The sequence below is a fragment of the Oncorhynchus kisutch genome, linkage group LG16 (genome assembly GCF_002021735.2).
Source record: "Oncorhynchus kisutch isolate 150728-3 linkage group LG16, Okis_V2, whole genome shotgun sequence".
NCBI lineage: Eukaryota > Metazoa > Chordata > Actinopteri > Salmoniformes > Salmonidae > Oncorhynchus > Oncorhynchus kisutch.
The window spans coordinates 10,171,603-10,190,437 of NC_034189.2; the positions used below are offsets into that span (position 1 = coordinate 10,171,603).

General features: G+C 41.8%; 1 protein-coding gene across 2 annotated transcripts in view; it reads right to left on the minus strand.

Moving 5' to 3' along the window:
• Nucleotides 1-573: 573 nt before the first annotated feature.
• The window catches only part of phka1a (phosphorylase kinase, alpha 1a (muscle)), a 57,291-nt gene continuing 39,029 nt past the window's right edge, over nucleotides 574-18,835 (minus strand). The window contains exons 20-35 of one of the 2 annotated variants that reach the window (XM_031791767.1): nucleotides 18,259-18,326; nucleotides 17,671-17,773; nucleotides 16,510-16,604; nucleotides 16,219-16,364; nucleotides 15,394-15,547; nucleotides 15,050-15,129; nucleotides 14,694-14,772; nucleotides 14,448-14,577; nucleotides 12,794-12,895; nucleotides 12,528-12,643; nucleotides 10,992-11,030; nucleotides 10,643-10,687; nucleotides 8,567-8,728; nucleotides 5,935-5,988; nucleotides 5,501-5,701; nucleotides 574-3,894 (exon numbers count right to left, since the gene is read on the minus strand). In XM_031791767.1, coding sequence (XP_031647627.1) covers nucleotides 3,721-3,894; nucleotides 5,501-5,701; nucleotides 5,935-5,988; nucleotides 8,567-8,728; nucleotides 10,643-10,687; nucleotides 10,992-11,030; nucleotides 12,528-12,643; nucleotides 12,794-12,895; nucleotides 14,448-14,577; nucleotides 14,694-14,772; nucleotides 15,050-15,129; nucleotides 15,394-15,547; nucleotides 16,219-16,364; nucleotides 16,510-16,604; nucleotides 17,671-17,773; nucleotides 18,259-18,326 — 1,748 coding nt within the window. In that variant the 3' untranslated portion in view covers nucleotides 574-3,720. The remainder of the gene's footprint in view (nucleotides 3,895-5,500; nucleotides 5,702-5,934; nucleotides 5,989-8,566; nucleotides 8,729-10,642; nucleotides 10,688-10,991; nucleotides 11,031-12,527; nucleotides 12,644-12,793; nucleotides 12,896-14,447; nucleotides 14,578-14,693; nucleotides 14,773-15,049; nucleotides 15,130-15,393; nucleotides 15,548-16,218; nucleotides 16,365-16,509; nucleotides 16,605-17,670; nucleotides 17,774-18,258; nucleotides 18,327-18,835) is intronic. The other variant, XM_031791768.1, reaches the window with a different exon arrangement.

Below are 18,835 nucleotides of genomic sequence, written 5' to 3' on the forward strand. Positions count from 1 at the left end.
ATGTGACATCAAACCAAATATGAGATTGTTTTGATGTTTTGGTCACGTGCCACAATCACTTCTATTGGTTGTTAGCTAGCATAAGTTTGTAGTGGCTGTTAAGAGAAAACCCAACCATGGATTAGTTGTAAAAGCCCTCAATTGGTACTTAATTGAATGAGTTTGACACCCCTGCATTATAGAATGAGCAGTAGAAAAAAATAGGTGAGTAAATGTTGTTTGCTGTGAATCAAGTAATGCGCCCTGTATTTTCAATGCATTTTTCTGTGAAACGCAGCGGTCTAAGGCACTGCATCTCAGTGCTAGAGGAGTCACTACAGACCCTGGTTCGATCCCGGGCTGTTTCACAACCGGCCGTGATCGGGAGTCCCATAGGGCGGAGCACAATTGGCCCAGCGTCATTCGGGTTAAGTTTTGTAAAAATAAGAATTTGTTCTTAACTGACTTGCCTTGTTAAATAAAGGTTCAATGAAATGTAAACATCAATAATCAGACATAACTGGTTTACATACATCAGTAACATGCATTTGTGACTATGAACAAGTCACACTGTAATGGCTTCTCACAACAACCTTTCATTTTCCATCTAGATGATTTATTCTATTGTCAAACACAGCGATCCTTACTTACAGATACAGGAAAACCGTCCAGTAGCCGATTACATTGAGGTTACCACCATCTACTGTGAACATATATATCATTTTACAAACTATTCAACTCATCAAGGTGCCGGTCTCTTGTCCCTTTTCTTGTGAAGGATTTTATCCCAATACAAACTGCACTTTTTAAATATGAGTAAAAACGGACATTTGAGTTTGTTGCGCCCCATTCCTGGGCTATATAGTGTAGTGTATATACAGTGTACAAAACATTAAGAACACCTTCCTAATATTGACTTGCATTGCAGTTCTCGACACACCTAAACCGTTGCGCCTGGCACTTACTACCAGACCCCGTTCAAAGGCACTTTAATATGTGTCTTGCCCATTCACCCTCTGAATGGCACAGATACACACAATCCATGTCCCAATTGACTCGAGGCTTTAAAAAAATCCTTCTTTAACCCGTCTCCTCCCCGTCATCGACACTGATTTGAAGTGGATTTAACAAGTGACATCCATAAGGGATCATAGCTTTCACCTGGATTCACCTGGTCCGTCTGTCCTGGAAAAAGCCGGTGTTCTTAATGTTTTGTCCACTCAGTTTATAGTTTCATGCACTACATAGAGAACAGGGTGACGTTTGGAAACCACACCTTTAGTTACATTCATTACCGTTTGTTGTGTTGGTTCACGTTTAATCTGATCGAATACTTGCAAAGCCAATTACATTCATTTAACTTAACCTTTATAAAAGTTGAGCTTGTAAAAATACATCACAAAAAAGAAAACATTTCTCAAATTAAGTAACTTATCAAATCTACATCGTCCTCTTTTTGCATATTACGTTATACTTTCTGCCTTGTATATTAGTAAACAAAAAACTGAAACTGTGAAAATCCCCAAAACAACACAATACTTTTATAAATACAGCATATAGAGGTTGAGGTTTAGAAACAAAAATGTCCCAGAACTCACACTGACAACAAAACTAAAATGTCCCAGAACTCACACTGACAATAAAACTAAAATGTCCCAGAACTCACACTGACAATAAAACTAAAATGTCCCAGAACTCACACTGACAATAAAACTAAAATGTCCCAGAACTCACACTGACAATAAAACTAAAATGTCCCAGAACTCACACTGACAATAAAACTAAAATGTCCCAGAACTCACACTGACAATAAAACTAAAATGTCCCAGAACTCACACTGACAATAAAAAAAAAATGTCCCAGAACTCACACTGACAATTTAAAAAAAATGTCCCAGAACTCACACTAACAATAAAACTAAAATGTCCCAGAACTCACACTGACAATAAAACTAAAATGTCCCAGAACTCACACTAACAATAAAACTAAAATGTCCCAGAACTCACACTGACAATAAAACTAAAATGTCCCAGAACTCACACTGACAATAAAACTCAAATGTCCCAGAACTCACACTGACAACAAAACTAAAATGTCCCAGAACTCACACTAACAATAAAACTAAAATGTCCCAGAACTCACACTGACAATAAAACTAAAATGTCCCAGAACTCACACTGACAACAAAACTAAAATGTTTTCTCAAGGAAAACATTGCGACTTCTATTCAACCCAGGCAGCATCAGTTTCAACTGTGTTTTCCAATCCTGGTCCCTGGGACCCAAGGTGCACATCTTTGTTATTGTCCCTAGCTCTAATACACCTCCATCAGTCAAGTGTGTTAGTTCAACAACAGAAATGCTCACCCTTTTGGGTCCCCAGGATTAGGAAACAGTGAGTTACAACATCTATCAAATTGAGGCAGACCTACCAGAAGATTATAGATTTGTATGATTATTCTTGATTGTCCAAGTCATCTCAACAAATCATATAATGTACCTGTAAACTGCCCATGATAACCCTCTTATAGGTCTCAATTACTAGTTATCAATGACTAGTTATCAGTTATTACGTACCAGTTACTTACTAGTTATCAATGACTAGTTATCAATTATTAGGTACCAGTTACTTACTAGTTATCAATGACTAGTTATAAATTATTAGGTACCGGTTACTTACTAGTTATCAATGACTAGTTATCAGTTATTAGGTACCAGTTACTTACTAGTTATCAATTATTAGGTACCAGTTACTTACTAGTTATCAATGACTAGTTATCAATTATTAGGTACCGGTTACTTACTAGTTATCAATGACTAGTTATCAATTATTAGGTACCAGTTACTTACTAGTTATCAATGACTAGTTATCAATTATTAGGTACCGGTTACTTACTAGTTATCAATTATTAGGTACCGGTTACTTACTAGTTATCAATGACTAGTTATCAATTATTAGGTACCAGTTACTGACTAGTTATCGAGTAATAGTTAGCAAAGATTACAGGACCCTAAGGGGCCTGGTCGATGTAGTACACCATATATAGGGAATAGGGTGCTATTTGTCTGACCAAACAAAGACAGTGTGTTGTCCATGTTAGATGTAAATATCTGCCAGGCTGGACAAAAAAAAGGATAAAAAATTAGACCTAATGAACACTCAGGTGAATGCTTTTTACGTCTTAACAGTCAGATCACACTTGTGTTTTTATTTGACCTTTATTTGTGTTTAAGGGTGTACATGTTGGTGTGTCTGAAATCTGTCATGCTTACTAAATGACTAGTTAAGTCATACTTAGAAAGTGTACTTACTAAAACTACAAATTGTGTACTAACAGTACTACATACTGTTTAGGACGTACTGGTTAGTAAAGATGTATGCAGTAAGCAACAAATATCAACACATACTACTTATCTAATGCACAATCGGGCTAGTTTCTACCATTCGCTCATTTTTGTAGAGCGCCGTCCCCTATTCTGATTATCGGCTGTTGTCAAACACAAGTGGGTGTGAAAAGACGATTTGCTCCCTCAATAGCGTATATAGCGAATTCCACTAGACGAAAGGCCAAATTAATATGACATCCTGGCATTTAAAACACACTCAAAGTCAAATAATATTATTCTACTAATATTATTCTACTAATATTATTCTACTATTGTTCTACTTTCACATTCCTGAAAAAGCCTCCCCCTTTAGAATGCAGGTACAGGTGTTCTGACACAGCCAGCACGTGTGTGTCTACTGCAGGGCACAGGAGCCACAGGGCAGGAAGTCCTGTACGTATACAGCCACAGCCCTGGTGAGGTATGTCATACTGCCAAATCGTCCACTAGGGGCGCTGTCATACAGCAAGCGACACACTCCTGTAGAGGGGTCTCTCTCTAAGATCTGCTCCTCTGCTCCCAAGTCCTTCTGTAGAGGAAGGGAGGGAGGGACTTTAATTTAAGAAAAAAAGAAAGAAAGAAAAGGAAAGAAAGGAAAAGGAGGAAAGGAAAGAAGGAAAGGAAAGAAGGAAAAGGAGGAAAGGAAAGAAGGAAAGGAAATAAGGAAAAGGAAAGAAGGAAAAGGTAAGAAAGGGAAAGGAAAGAAGGAAAAGAAGGAAAGGAAAGGAAATAAGGAAAAGAAAAGAAGGAAAAGGAAAGAAGGAAAAGGGAAGAAGGAAAAGGAAAGAAGGAAAAGGAAAAAAGGAAAGAAGGAAACGAAGGAAAGGAAAGAAGGATAAGGAAAAAAGGAAAGAAGGAAAAGAAGGAAAGGAAAGAAGGAAAAGGAAAAAAGGAAAAGAAGGAAAGGAAAGAAGGAAAAGGAAAGAAAAGAAGGAAAAGGAAAAAAGGAAAGAAGGAAAAGAAGGAAAGGAAAGAAGGAAAAGTAAAAAAGGAAAGAAGGAAAAGAAAAAAAGGAAAGAAGGAAAAGGAAAAAAGGAAAGAAGGAAAAGAAGGAAAGGAAAGAAGGAAAAGGAAAAAAGGAAAGAAGGAAAAGAAGGAAAGGAAAGAAGGAAAAGGAAAAAAGGAAAGAAGGAAAAGAAGGAAAGGAAAGAAGGAAAAGGAAAGAAGGAAAAGAAGGAAAGGAAAGAAGGAAAAGAAGGAAAGGAAAGAAGGAAAAGGAAAGAAGGAAAAGAAGGAAAGGAAAGAAGGAAAAGGAAAGAAGGAAAAGAAGGAAAAGGAAAGGAAGGAAAAGGAAAGAAGGAAAGGAAAGAAGGAAAAGAAGGAAAGGAAAGAAGGAAAAGAAAAGAAGGAAAGGAAAGAAGGAAAGGAAAGAAGGAAAAGAAAAGAAGGAAAGGAAAGAAGGAAAAGGAAAGAAGGAAAAGGAAAGAAGGAAAAGGAAAGAAGGAAAGAAGGAAAGGAAAGAAGGAAAAGGAAAGAAGGAAAAGAAAGAAAGGAAAGAAGGAAAAGAAAGAAAGGAAAGAAGGAAAAGGAAAGAAGGAAAGGAAAGAAGGAAAAGAAGGAAAAGAAAGAAGGAAAAGGAAAGAAGGAAAAGGAAAGAAGGAAAAGAAAGAAAGGAAAGAAGGAAAAGGAAAGAAGGAAAGGAAAGAAGGAAAGGAAAGAAGGAAAATGAAAGAAGGAAAGGAAAGGAGGAAAGGAAAGAAGGAAAATGAAAGAAGGAAAGGAAAGAAGGAAAAGAAAGAAAGGAAAGAAGGAAAAGGAAAGAAGGAAAGGAAAGAAGGAAAAGAAAGAAAGGAAAAGGAAAGAAGGAAAAGAAAGAAAGGAAAGAAGGAGAAGGAAAGAAGGAAAGGAAAGAAGGAAAGGAAAGAAGGAAAATGAAAGAAGGAAAGGAAAGAAGGAAAGGAAAGAAGGAAAAGGAAAGAAGGAAAGAAGGAAAAGAAAGAAAAGAAAGAAGGAAAAGGAAAGAAGGAAAGGAAAGAAGGAAAGAAAATAAGGAAAAGAAAAGAAGGAAATAAGGAAAATAAAGAAAGATGGAAAGGAGAGAAGGAAAGAAAGGAAAAGGCCCATCTAGTACTGGTAGAAAAAAAGAACAGAACCCACCTGTTCATAGTAGAACAAACAAATGTGAGCCCACCCACCTGGTCGTGGTAAAACATGTCGTTGGCAATGTGGACGATCTTCTCCACATGGATGATGCTGCCCACGCTGTCTATATCCACGTCTGCCAGCATGGTGAGAACTAAGATGGCCTCCACCAGTAACTGGCGGTACTCTGGCTGGGGCACCCGGTTCAGCACCGTCTCCACGTGCACCGCAAACTTGATCTCATCTAAAGTCATCTGGGGTGTGACGGGGGTTGGGGGAGTGGAAGGATGGGGGATGGGATGAGAGATGGGATGGGATGCGAGATGGGAGGGGATGAGAGAGAGGGAGTTGGAGAGAGAGACTTTCTGAAGTCAGGAAGTACAGTTGTCTGAATAGAAAATGATTCCAATGCATGATCAGTAGTCATCATTTTTTTGTACATAATTTCTCAACAGAGGCATTTCTAATCAGCGCTGTGACGCCTTACCTCCCTTGTCGTTGAAGATGGTAGAACGAATCCTTCTATGGACAGACCATGACACTGCAAAGCCAAACAATTCCTTTAATGACTGAATGGGTTAGAAGCAGACCTAGGTTCAAACACTACTAACATAATACTATTACTATACACAATATTAACATATAATACTATACACAATTCAATATTATATTAACATTATATATATAAAATACTACTAACATAATACTATTACTATACACAATATTAACATATAATACTACACACAATACAGTATTATATTAATATTATATATATATAAAATACTACTAACATAATACTATTACTACACACAATACAGTATTATATTCATATTATATATATATAAAATACTATATTTGGTAGAACCCTAAAGGGCGATTTCTAATACTATACCTATAAAAGGCAACAGTAAACATGAATGACCTCCCTTTTGGGCCAATTAGTGACACCAATTCAAGCTCAAAACAGGAAAGGAGATACTCTTGTTCAAGGTTTGGAATTTAATTTGTTGATTACTATAGTGCCGCCTTCGGCCCAATCAATGTCAAGACGCATCATTCACCCAAGTTGAGTCAAAAACCGTGCCATACTATATTGAAAGCAGGTACTTCCACACAGGTGTGGTTTCTGAGTTAATTAAGCAATTCACATCCCATCATGCTTAGGGTCATGTATAAAAAATGCTAAGCAGGCCATAATTTTGGCTATCGTGGCTATGCCCCCATAGGAAGATAATGCCCCCATCTACAGGTCATGAGCGGTCACTGAATGGTTTGATGAGCATGAAAACGATATAAACTGTATGTCATGGTCCGCTCAGTCACCAGATCTCAACCCAATTGAACACTTATTGAAGATTCAGGAGTGGTGCCTGAGACAGCGTTTTCCAACACCATCAACTAAACACCAAATGATGGAATTTATTTTGGAAGAATGGTGTTGCATCCCTCCAATAGAGTTCCAGACACTTGTAGAATCTATGCCAAGGTGCACTGAAGATGTTCTGGCTCATGGTGGACCAACACCCTATAAAGTCACTTTATGTTGGTGTTTCCTTTATTCTGGCAGTTACCTGTAGATTTCATGTATAATATATACATTATAATATATATATATATATATACACACAGTGCCTTGCGAAAGTATTTGGCCCCCTTGAACTTTGCGACCTTTTGCCACATTTCAGGCTTCAAACATAAAGATATAAAACTGTATTTTTTTGTGAAGAATCAACAACAAGTGGGACACAATCATGAAGTGGAACGACATTTATTGGATATTTCAAACTTTTTTAACAAATCAAAAACTGAAAAATTGGGCGTGCAAAATTATTCAGCCCCTTTACTTTCAGTGCAGCAAACTCTCTCCAGAAGTTCAGTGAGGATCTCTGAATGATACAATGTTGACCTAAATGACTAATGATGATAAATACAGTCCACCTGTGTGTAATCAAGTCTCCGTATAAATGCACCTGCACTGTGATAGTCTCAGAGGTCCGTTAAAAGCGCAGAGAGCATCATGAAGAACAAGGAACACACCAGGCAGGTCCGAGATACTGTTGTGAAGAAGTTTAAAGCTGGCTTTGGATACAAAAAGATTTCCCAAGCTTTAAACATCCCAAGGAGCACTGTGCTCCTTGGGATGATATTGAAATGGAATAATATTGAAATGGAAGGAGTATCAGACCACTGCAAATCTACCAAGACCTGGCCGTCCCTCTAAACTTTCAGCTCATACAAGGAGAAGACTGATCAGAGATGCAGCCAAGAGGCCCATGATCACTCTGGATGAACTGCAGAGATCTACAGCTGAGGTGGGAGACTCTGTCCATAGGACAACAATCAGTCGTATATTGCACAAATCTGGCCTTTATGGAAGAGTGGCAAGAAGAAAGCCATTTCTTAAAGATAGATAAGATATCCATAAAAGTGTTGTTTAAAGTTCGCCACAAGCCACCTGGGAAAAAAATAAACATATCCAGGTGTTAGAATGGCCAAGTCAAAGTCCAGACCTGAATCCAATCAAGAATCTGTGGAAAGAACTGAAAACTGCTGTTCACAAATGCTCTCCATCCAACCTCACTGAGCTCGAGCTGTTTTGCAAGGAGGAATGGGAAAACATTTCAGTCTCTCGATGTGCAAAACTGATAGAGACATACCCCAAGCGACTTACAGCTGTAATCGCAGCAAAAGGTGGCGCTACAAAGTATTAACTTAAGGGGGCTGAATAATTTTGCACGCCCAATTTTTCAGTTTTTGATTTGTTAAAAAAGTTTGAAATATCCAATAAATGTCGTTCCACTTCATGATTGTGTCCCACTTGTTGTTGATTCTTCACAAAAAAATACAGTTTTATATCTTTATGTTTGAAGCCTGAAATGTGGCAAAAGGTCGCAAAGTTCAAGGGGGCCGAATACTTTCGCAAGGCACTGTATATATATGTATATATACACACACAGACACACACAGTTATACTAAACTATATATACTGTAATACTATACTAAATGTATATTGCAAGGTTAGTCCAGACCTTCTACAGAATCTAATATATATATATTACACACACACACACAAAACTATATACTATATACTAAATGTATATTGCAAGGTTAGTCCAGACCTTCTGCAGAATCTTCCAGACCTTCTGATAGAAGCCTATGGGGACTCTGTTGAGTGCTCCGTCGAGACGTCTCCTACGCAGCCATTGGCCGTGCCTCGTATCCTTGGTGACGGGCGTGCTCACTGGAATGTCCAGAGACTCTATGGAGGGGAGCCTGTACCTCTGTGACACACACACACACAGGCCACATACTGTAGCAACCTTTACCCAACACCTAGCGACCTCGTCAAGAGGTCCCCACCTCCTGGAATAGTGTTTAAGGTGTTGGCTTCACAGTCGCTTGACCCTAGTTCGAGTCCCGGCCGGGGCTACCCACCAACCTCACTACAACCCGCCAAACTCACTACAACCCGCCAAACTCACTACAACCCGCCAAACTCACTACAACCCGCCAAACTCACTACAACCCGCCAAACTCACTACAACCCGCCAAACTCACTACAACCCGCCAAACTCACTACAACCCGCCAAACTCACTACAACACACCAAACTCACTACAACCCACCACAACCCACCAAACTCACCACAACCCACCAAACTCACTACAACCCACCAAACTCACTACAACCCACCAAACTCACTACAACCCACCAAACTCACCACAACCCACCAACTCACCACAACCCACCAAACTCACCACAACCCACCAAACTCACCACAACCCACCAAACTCACCACAACCCACCAAACTCACCACAACCCACCAAACTCACCACAACCCACCAAACTCACCACAACCCACCAAACTCACCACAACCCACCAAACTCACCACAACCCACCAAACTCACCACAACCCACCAAACTCACTACAACCCAACAAACTCACTACAACCCACCAAACTCACCACAACCCACCAAACTCACCACAACCCACTAAACTCACCAAAACCCACCAAACTCACCACAACCCACCAAACTCAACACAACCCACCAAACTCACTACAACCCACCAAACTCACCACAACCCACCAAACTCACCACAACCCACCAAACTCACCACAACCCACCAAACTCACCACAACCCACCAAACTCACCACAACCCACCAAACTCACCACAACCCACCAAACTCACCACAACCCACCAAACTCACTACAACCCACCAAACTCACCACAACCCACCAAACTCACCACAACCCACCAAACTCACCCCAACACAAATATATTCATACATATACAGTACCAGCCAAAGGTTTGGACACACCAACACATTCGCCAACACATTCATATTTTTCTTAATTTTTTAAAACTATTTTCTACATTGTGGAATAATAGTAAAGACATCAAAACTGGGAGGGAGACCTATACAGTACATACGAATATATAAATACATACGAATATCATGTATGCCCTATGGGCGGGAGGTTGTACCTCTGACAGAGACATAAAATATACATACCGTATACATATCATGTTAAGCCAATGAGAGATTAACCTTTCCAACTGCAAGATGGCAATTTCTCTATGATAATTAACATGAGTTAGGATGTAAACTGGGAAAGATGGCAATTTCTCTATGATAATTAACATGAGTTAGGATGTAAACTGGGAAAGATGGCAATTTCTCTATGATAATTACAATGAGTTAGGATGTAAACTGGGAAAGATGGCAATTTCTCTATGATAATTAACATGAGTTAGGATGTAAACTGGGAAAGATGGCAATTTCTCTATGATAATTACCATGAGTTAGGATGTAAACTGGGAAAGATGGCAATTTCTCTATGATAATTACAATGAGTTGGGATGTAAACTGGGAAAGATGGCAATTTCTCTATGATAATTACAATGAGTTAGGATGTAAACTGGGAAAGATGGCAATTTCTCTATGATAATTACCATGAGTTAGGATGTAAACTGGGAAAGATGGCAATTTCTCTATGATAATTATAATGAGTTAGGATGTAAACTGGGAAAGATGGCAATTTCTCTATGATAATTATAATGAGTTAGGATGTAAACTGGGAAAGATGGCAATTTCTCTATGATAATTATAATGAGTTAGGATGTAAACTGGGAAAGCGATGACCATTTGAAAGTACATTTTGTGCGCTAAAATGTATTTGAACTCTTACCCCAGATTCAATATGTTCCATGTCCAATGAGTGCGGTGTAAGGCTCTGAAGTGGGGAGAAAGAATTCACAACAGGACAACAGCCAATGACAACCGTGTGGGTGAACAACTACGTTACAAATCACTGTGCCAACCGACCACCATTCTCATCACCATAGAGACCACCCTATTACCAAGGCAATGACATATACAAACCCTGGATCCAGTGGATTGACCACAAGTGAACCACAATCTGATTTTTGAACAAAATTCAAATGGTTTTAAGTGACTTTTGCATGCAAACTGTATGACAGCGCACAAGTGAATTAACACCCTGTAACCAAGCAACAAGTCATGACCATCATCATCACCTGTCTTTGCTGCGACCATGACAACCTGAGCTCCTCCAACTGAAATGGAAAGATGACTGAGTGACAAGCTCTGGAGAGGAGAACAGTCGGGGTACTTTTGGTATTTGGTCTGTAGGGTCATAACCAATGGTTTTCAACTTCAATATTCTGAAAGGGACCTCCTCCTCCTATACATTGGGGTCAGTCCCCTTTTGAACGGGCAATTATATAAATCAAATTGGTGAAAAAGCGGTAATGTAATATTTATATAACTACATTTGTGTTAATGGATGAATTTGCTGAAGACCATTGGGCCACGTCCTTAACGATTAAACAGCATTTTTATTTTTTTTACTACAAAAGTTAAATGACGTTTCACATTCACAGGGATCTGAACCCTTTAAAGATGAGCGCTATGCAGAAATCACTTCCTGGTTGCAAATATTCTAATACTTCGCCTAATTTCAGTTTATGTGAAAAAACAAGCAAGACTAATGTTGAGAATCATTGTACCGTCTTAAACTCTGTAAAATATATTTCTCACAACTAAATATATAGTATTTTCAGCTGGTTGAAGCTGCTGTACAAAAAAAATGAAAGTAAAAGATGCAAAACGCGAAACATATCTACCACTTAGACTTGCTTTCAACGAGAAAGATCTGTGTGTTATAGATCTGTGTGTTATAGATCTGTGTGTTATAGATCTGTGAGTTATAGATCTGTGTGTTATAGATCTGTGTGCTATAGATCTGTGTGTTATAGATCTGTGTGTTATAGATCTGTGTGTTATAGATCTGTGAGTTATAGATCTGTGTGTTATAGATCTGTGATCTGTGTGTTATAGATCTGTGTGTTATAGATCTGTGATTTATAGATCTGTGATCTGTGTGTTATAGATCTGTGATCTGTGTGTTATAGATCTGTGAGTTATAGATCTGTGAGTTATAGATCTGTGTGTTATAGATCTGTGTGTTATAGATCTGTGAGTTATAGATCTGTGAGTTATAGATCTGTGAGTTATAGATCTGTGAGTTATAGATCTGTGTGTTATAGATCTGTGAGTTATAGATCTGTGAGTTATAGATCTGTGTGTTATAGATCTGTGATCTGTGTGTTATAGATCTGTGTTTTATAGATCTGTGATTTATAGATCTGTGATCTGTGTGTTATAGATCTGTGATCTGTGTGTTATAGATCTGTGAGTTATAGATCTGTGAGTTATAGATCTGTGAGTTATAGATCTGTCAATGAGAATTTTGGTCAGGTCACCCTAAAAGTTTAATTTTGCAGCTTTAAAAAGCCAATAGACCTGTGACTTCATGTTCTCCCAGCCAATTGGTTTTAGTTCAGGTTTAGTTGACCCATTTCCACCAGGTAAAATAACAAATCAGAAGGATAAACACACTACAATTTTAAACTATCATGTCGATCTCTCAGATGGTCAACATCCATCATTCCTTCTATACATCTGAAAATGGTTACATTTCTCTAGCCCCGCCCCTCAGACCCCCCCCCCCCAACTTTGTTGTGGTTTCAATTCCAGAATTTAACACGTACCATCCTCATGTCACTCTTCAGCTTGCTGATGCCCGCCCTCTCGCTCTTGGTGGCGCCCACATTACCCACCTCGTGGATAGAGATGGCCGGACTGGCACCTGCGTCTACAGAACGCACTGGAACACACACACAATTATAACATAGAACAAACATAGGATACCACATATAAGGATGTCATAATGTGTGTGTATAGTATATGACATGTAAAATATGAGTTCATGGCAATCTAATAACTGTTCATAAAGATGTTCATAGAGGCTTCATACCACTCTTCTGCACTCCAAACTCTTTCCCACTGAGGATGTGATGTAGCAGGATCTTTAGTTCTGACGGACTCAGACTCATCAGACTCTCTGTAGCCTCCTCTCCTACAGGGCCCGCGACACACGCACGCCACACACGCCACACACGCACGCACACGCACGCGACACACGCACGCGACACACGCACGCCACACAAGCACGCACGCGCGCCACACACGCACGCACACCACACACGCACACACACACACACGCACGCACGCACGCCACGCAAGCATGCCACACACGCAAGCACGCCACACACGCACGCCACACACGCACACGCCACACACGCACGCACGCCACGCAAGCATGCCACACACAATTTCAAAATTAACTTTTCACATAAAAAAATAATCATTGTATTGAATTGGTTACAGGATGTTTGACACTTCTTCCTACTTCACTGTAGGGTCAAAAATAATACAAACATTTTAGGGAATGTCCTTTTCTAGTCATTGTGACCTGAGCAGTTGAGAGACTGTGCCAGCCTCTGGGTTCAACTTACTGCTACTATTAATTTGACTTATTACCTGAGCAGTTGAGAGACTGTGCCAGCCTCTGGGTTCAACTTACTGCTACTATTAATTTGACTTATTACCTGAGCAGTTGAGAGACTGTGCCAGCCTCTGGGTTCAACTTACTGCTACTATTAATTTGACTTATTACCTGAGCAGTTGAGAGACTGTGCCAGCCTCTGGGTTCAACTTACTGCTACTATTAATTTGACTTATTACCTGAGCAGTTGAGAGACTGTGCCAGCCTCTGGGTTCAACTTACTGCTACTATTAATTTGACTTATTACCTGAGCAGTTGAGAGACTGTGCCAGCCTCTGGGTTCAACTTACTGCTACTATTAATTTGACTTATTACCTGAGCAGTTGAGAGACTGTGCCAGCCTCTGGGTTCAACTTACTGCTACTATTAATTTGACTTATTACCTGAGCAGTTGAGAGACTGTGCCAGCCTCTGGGTTCAACTTACTGCTACTATTAATTTGACTTATTACCTGAGCAGTTGAGAGACTGTGCCAGCCTCTGGGTTCAACTTACTGCTACTATTAATTTGACTTATTACCTGAGCAGTTGAGAGACTGTGCCAGCCTCTGGGTTCAACTTACTGCTACTATTAATTTGACTTATTACCTGAGCAGTTGAGAGACTGTGCCAGCCTCTGGGTTCAACTTACTGCTACTATTAATTTGACTTATTACCTGAGCAGTTGAGAGACTGTGCCAGCCTCTGGGTTCAACTTACTGCTACTATTAATTTGACTTATTACCTGAGCAGTTGAGAGACTGTGCCAGCCTCTGGGTTCAACTTACTGCTACTATTAATTTGACTTATTACCTGAGCAGTTGAGAGACTGTGCCAGCCTCTGGGTTCAACTTACTGCTACTATTAATTTGACTTATTACCTGAGCAGTTGAGAGACTGTGCCAGCCTCTGGGTTCAACTTACTGCTACTATTAATTTGACTTATTACCGGAGCAGTTGAGAGACTGTGCCAGCCTCTGGGTTCAACTTACTGCTACTATTAATTTGACTTATTACCTGAGCAGTTGAGAGACTGTGCCAGCCTCTGGGTTCAACTTACTGCTACTATTAATTTGACTTATTACCTGAGCAGTTGAGAGACTGTGCCAGCTCAGTGGCCATCACCTGGATGATGAGTCCGATACGCAGCCTGTACATCTCACTGAACAGGCTGGGTTGGGTACGCATGTTCATCGCCAGGTACACCATGATCTCCTGTTAAATACACACACACACACAAACACAACCGCAAGAGAGAGAGAGAGACAGAGGTAGTTTGAAAAGGAACGCTTGGCCAAAGGAGTGAGCTTACAGTATGTGTGCCTTTGTACCTGTGTGAGGATGGCTATAGTGATGTTGTTCTCACTAGCTTCATCTATCAGCATGGCCAGCTTGTCTGGAGGGATGGGTCTGAGAGACAGAGAGATGGAGAGAGAGATGAAGGGATAGAGAGAGAGAAAGTAGGAAAGAGAGATAGATGAAGGAATGCAGAGAGAGACCATCACAACCATGTATCTTTTTAATATATTTAACCACCATATATCTACTGTATTTTTCAAGGGGAGCCCTGGACAATATGCATCACTCAGAGTCTCTGGTCAAAAGTAGTGCCCTACAAAGGGAACCTGGTGCCCTACAAAGGGAACCTGGTGCCATTTAGGAAGCAGGATTTAGGAAGTAAACTGACGCTGTGATGGTCTTCTCCCGAGGTTCTGGAGGCAGACCCACAGTCAGGTGCTTCTGGTGGGCCAACAAATCAGAGCAAGCCTGGGGACACACAGCAACTAATCAAAAACAAGTATACGTTCATCAACCAATCAAAAACAGATCTGTCCTCATCAACCAATCATAACAGGCCAATGCTGACACCTAGCCACCAATCAAAATATGCCAGTTGACACCTAGCAACCAATCACAAACAGTCCTGCTGAGACACAGAAACCAATCAAAAACAAGTACACACTAGTAAACCAATCAAAACAGGCCTGCTAACACCTAGCAACCAATCATAATAGGTGTTTGTATATTTACCCAGTCGAGTTCCTCTACTTTCTTCCTCAGTATTCCAGAGATCATGCGTATGAGTCCCCAGTGTTTGAGATCTCCTGCCTTCACATACAGGTCTGTCAGCAGGGAGCGGACTGTAGAGCCTTTACCATGTAGTCTGGTGTCCCACTCCATACCCCTGGTGGACAGACACACACACACACACACACACACACACACACACACACACACACACACACACACACACACACACACACACACACACACACACACACACACACACAGACACACACAGAGACACAGAGACACACACACACACAGACACAGAGACACACACACACACAGACACAGAGACACACACACACACACACACAGAGAGACACACACACACACACACACAGAGAGACACACACACACACAGAGACACACACAGAGACACAGAGACACACACAGAGACACACACAGAAACACACACACACACAGGCACACAGAGAGACACACACACACAAACAGAGACACACACACAGAGACACACACACACAGACACACACACACAGAGACACGCACACAAAGACACGCACACAGAGACACGCACACAGAGAGACACACACAGAGAGACACACACAGGGAGACACACAGACACACAGAGACACAGACAGAGACACGCAGACAGACAGAGACACGCAGACAGACAGAAACACGCAGACAGACAGAGACAGACACACAATTCTTGAAAATTCTCAGGTTCAATTCGAAGCAGGTCGATTTGTAAGTATTGGTAAAGAAGGATGGAGGGATGAATACAGACAGACAGACAGAGATCTTTTGTATAAAGAGAGAGAATCTGACTTGTCTTTGAAGAGGATGTACAGTATGTCCGCCTGGTCTGGTAGACTGTGGGTGTCTCTGAGGAGCTGGACCAGACTCGTGTAGTCTATATCACCACTGGCATCTCTGGGCAGGTTACACTCTGTGGTCACTACTACCTGAGGAAACTATAGAGAGAGGTGGAGGAGAGAGAGAGAGAGAGAGAGAGAGAGAGAGAGAGAGAGAAAGTGAGAGAGTGTAGTCTTTTAGTATAAGGCTTGAGAAAATGTTAAATGTGTTCACATGTGCATGCAATCACACACACACCCCTACCTGACTGTTGTGAGTCGCAGAGGAATCTGTGAGGGTGAGGTGGAGGGAGGGCTGAGGGGAACGGAAGAGCTTGTTGGGGAGATATAAGTGGGCATCTGGAAGAGAGGGGGGGGTAGAGAGCGACAGAGAGGAGAGAGGAGGGTAGAGAGAGTGACAGAGAGGAGGAGGATGTGGGTAGAGAGAGTGACAGAGAGGAGGAGGAGGAGGGTAGAGAGAGCGACAGAGAGGAGGGGGGATGGGAGAGAGCACGACAGAGAGGAGGGGGAGAGAGCGACAGAGAGGGGGGTATAGCGACAGAGAGGAGGGGGAGAGAGCGACAGAGAGGAGGGGGGAGGAGGGAGGAGGGGAGAGAGAGCAACAGAGAAGAGGGGGTTAGGAGGGGAGAGAGAGCGACAGAGGAGGGGGGGAGAGCAACAGAGGGTGGAAGGGAGAGCGACAGAGGGGGGGAGGAGGGGAGAGAGCGACAGAGGAGGGGGGAGGAGGGGAGAGAGCGACAGAGGAGGGGGGGAGCGACAGAGGGTGGAAGGGAGAGCAACAGAGGATGGAAGGGAGAGCGACAGAGGGGGGGAGGAGGGGAGAGAGCGACAGAGAGGAGGGGGGGGAGAGGAGAGAGAGCGACAGAGAGGAGGGGGGGAGGAGGGGAGAGAGCGACAGAGAGGAGGGGGTTAGGAGGGGAGAGAGCGACAGAGAGGAGGGGGGAGGAGGGGAGAGAGCGACAGAGGAGGGGGGAGGAGGGGAGAGAGCGACAGAGAGGAGGGGGGAGGAGGGGAGAGAGCGACAGAGGAGGGGGGAGGAGGGGAGAGAGCGACAGAGAGGAGGGGGGGAGGAGGGGAGAGAGCGACAGAGAGGATGGGGGAGGAGGGGAGAGAGCAACAGAGAGGAGGGGGGGAGAGAGCGACAGAGGAGGGGGGAGGAGGGGAGAGAGCGACAGAGAGGAGGGGGGGAGAGAGCGACAGAGGAGGGGGGAGGAGGGGAGAGAGCGACAGAGAGGAGGGGGTTAGGAGGGGAGAGAGAGCAACAGAGAGGAGGGGGGAGAGAGAGATGGGGTAAAAAGAGAGATCTGTTCAATGACCTTGATCGAACAGGTGCAAGGGAGGAGCAACAACCTGCAGACACTGTGCCTCCATGGAATGAGTTGGACACCCTTAAAAAGTTCCTCACTGTGTAGGTGGAGTTCCTTAGCCTTGTGCATCAGAGACACCATTTCCTTGGTCTTCGTGGCTGCTGCTTTGAACCTGTCCAGCCCTCCAGAGTCACCTCTGACCTATAACCCCAAATAATCATCCAGAAAAGACATGGGACAAGTGTATTGGTTAGATTAACACAGATTAATCCTAATCTGTGTCTGGGAAACCTGGCCTTATATATATTATATATATATATGGGGTCAGTTTCTCAGATCTAGATGAATCCTCGTCCTGGGCAAAAAAAAAGAAGCGCATTGGAGAATCTCCATTTAAATTGCTTTATAGTCCAGGATTAGGCTTAATCTGTGTCTGGGAAACCTGGCCTTTATGTATATATATATATATATATATATATATACACACACACACACACACACACACATACACACATACATACACACATACATACATACATACATACATACATACATACATACATACATACATACATACATACATACATATTTTTATATATACATATACATATATATATACATATATACACTTTGTGAGAAAATGTATATGTAAAAAAATTGTGTATTTACTAATAAATAACCCTGACCTTTGACCCTCTGCTGGCATTCGCTGTGGTCAACAACTGGTCCAGGTACTGGGCTAGATCATCAGCGTCTAGAGAGGGAGGGGGAGAAAGGAGGAGGGGAGAGATGAAGGGGAGTAGAAGGAGAGAGAAGAGAGAGACACACACACAGAGCTAAGGGCTTTGCAAGTTTGAATTTTATAAAGTTAGTGTGGGAGAGGTGGAAAAAGTATTGTTATCGATCAATAATGACAAAAACTCCTGCATTGACAGCAGATGGAAAGTAACTGCGGATGGTAGTGAACTCTATAGTGAACTCTATAGTGAACTCTATAGTGAACTCTATAGTGAACTCTATAGCCACTGTCATATTTTTAATCTGTGGCTAGAGGAAAGGCTTTGTCCTCAGGCCTGGAGGGAATTAATTCCGCTATCCAAGAGTGGTAAAGTGGCCTTAACTGGTTCTAACAGCAGACCTATAAGCTTCCTGCCAGCTCTTAGCAAAATTGTGTTTGACCAAATACAATGCTATTTCACTGTAAACAAATTAACAACAGACTTTCAGCATGCTTATAGAGAAAGGCACTCAAAATGTACTGCA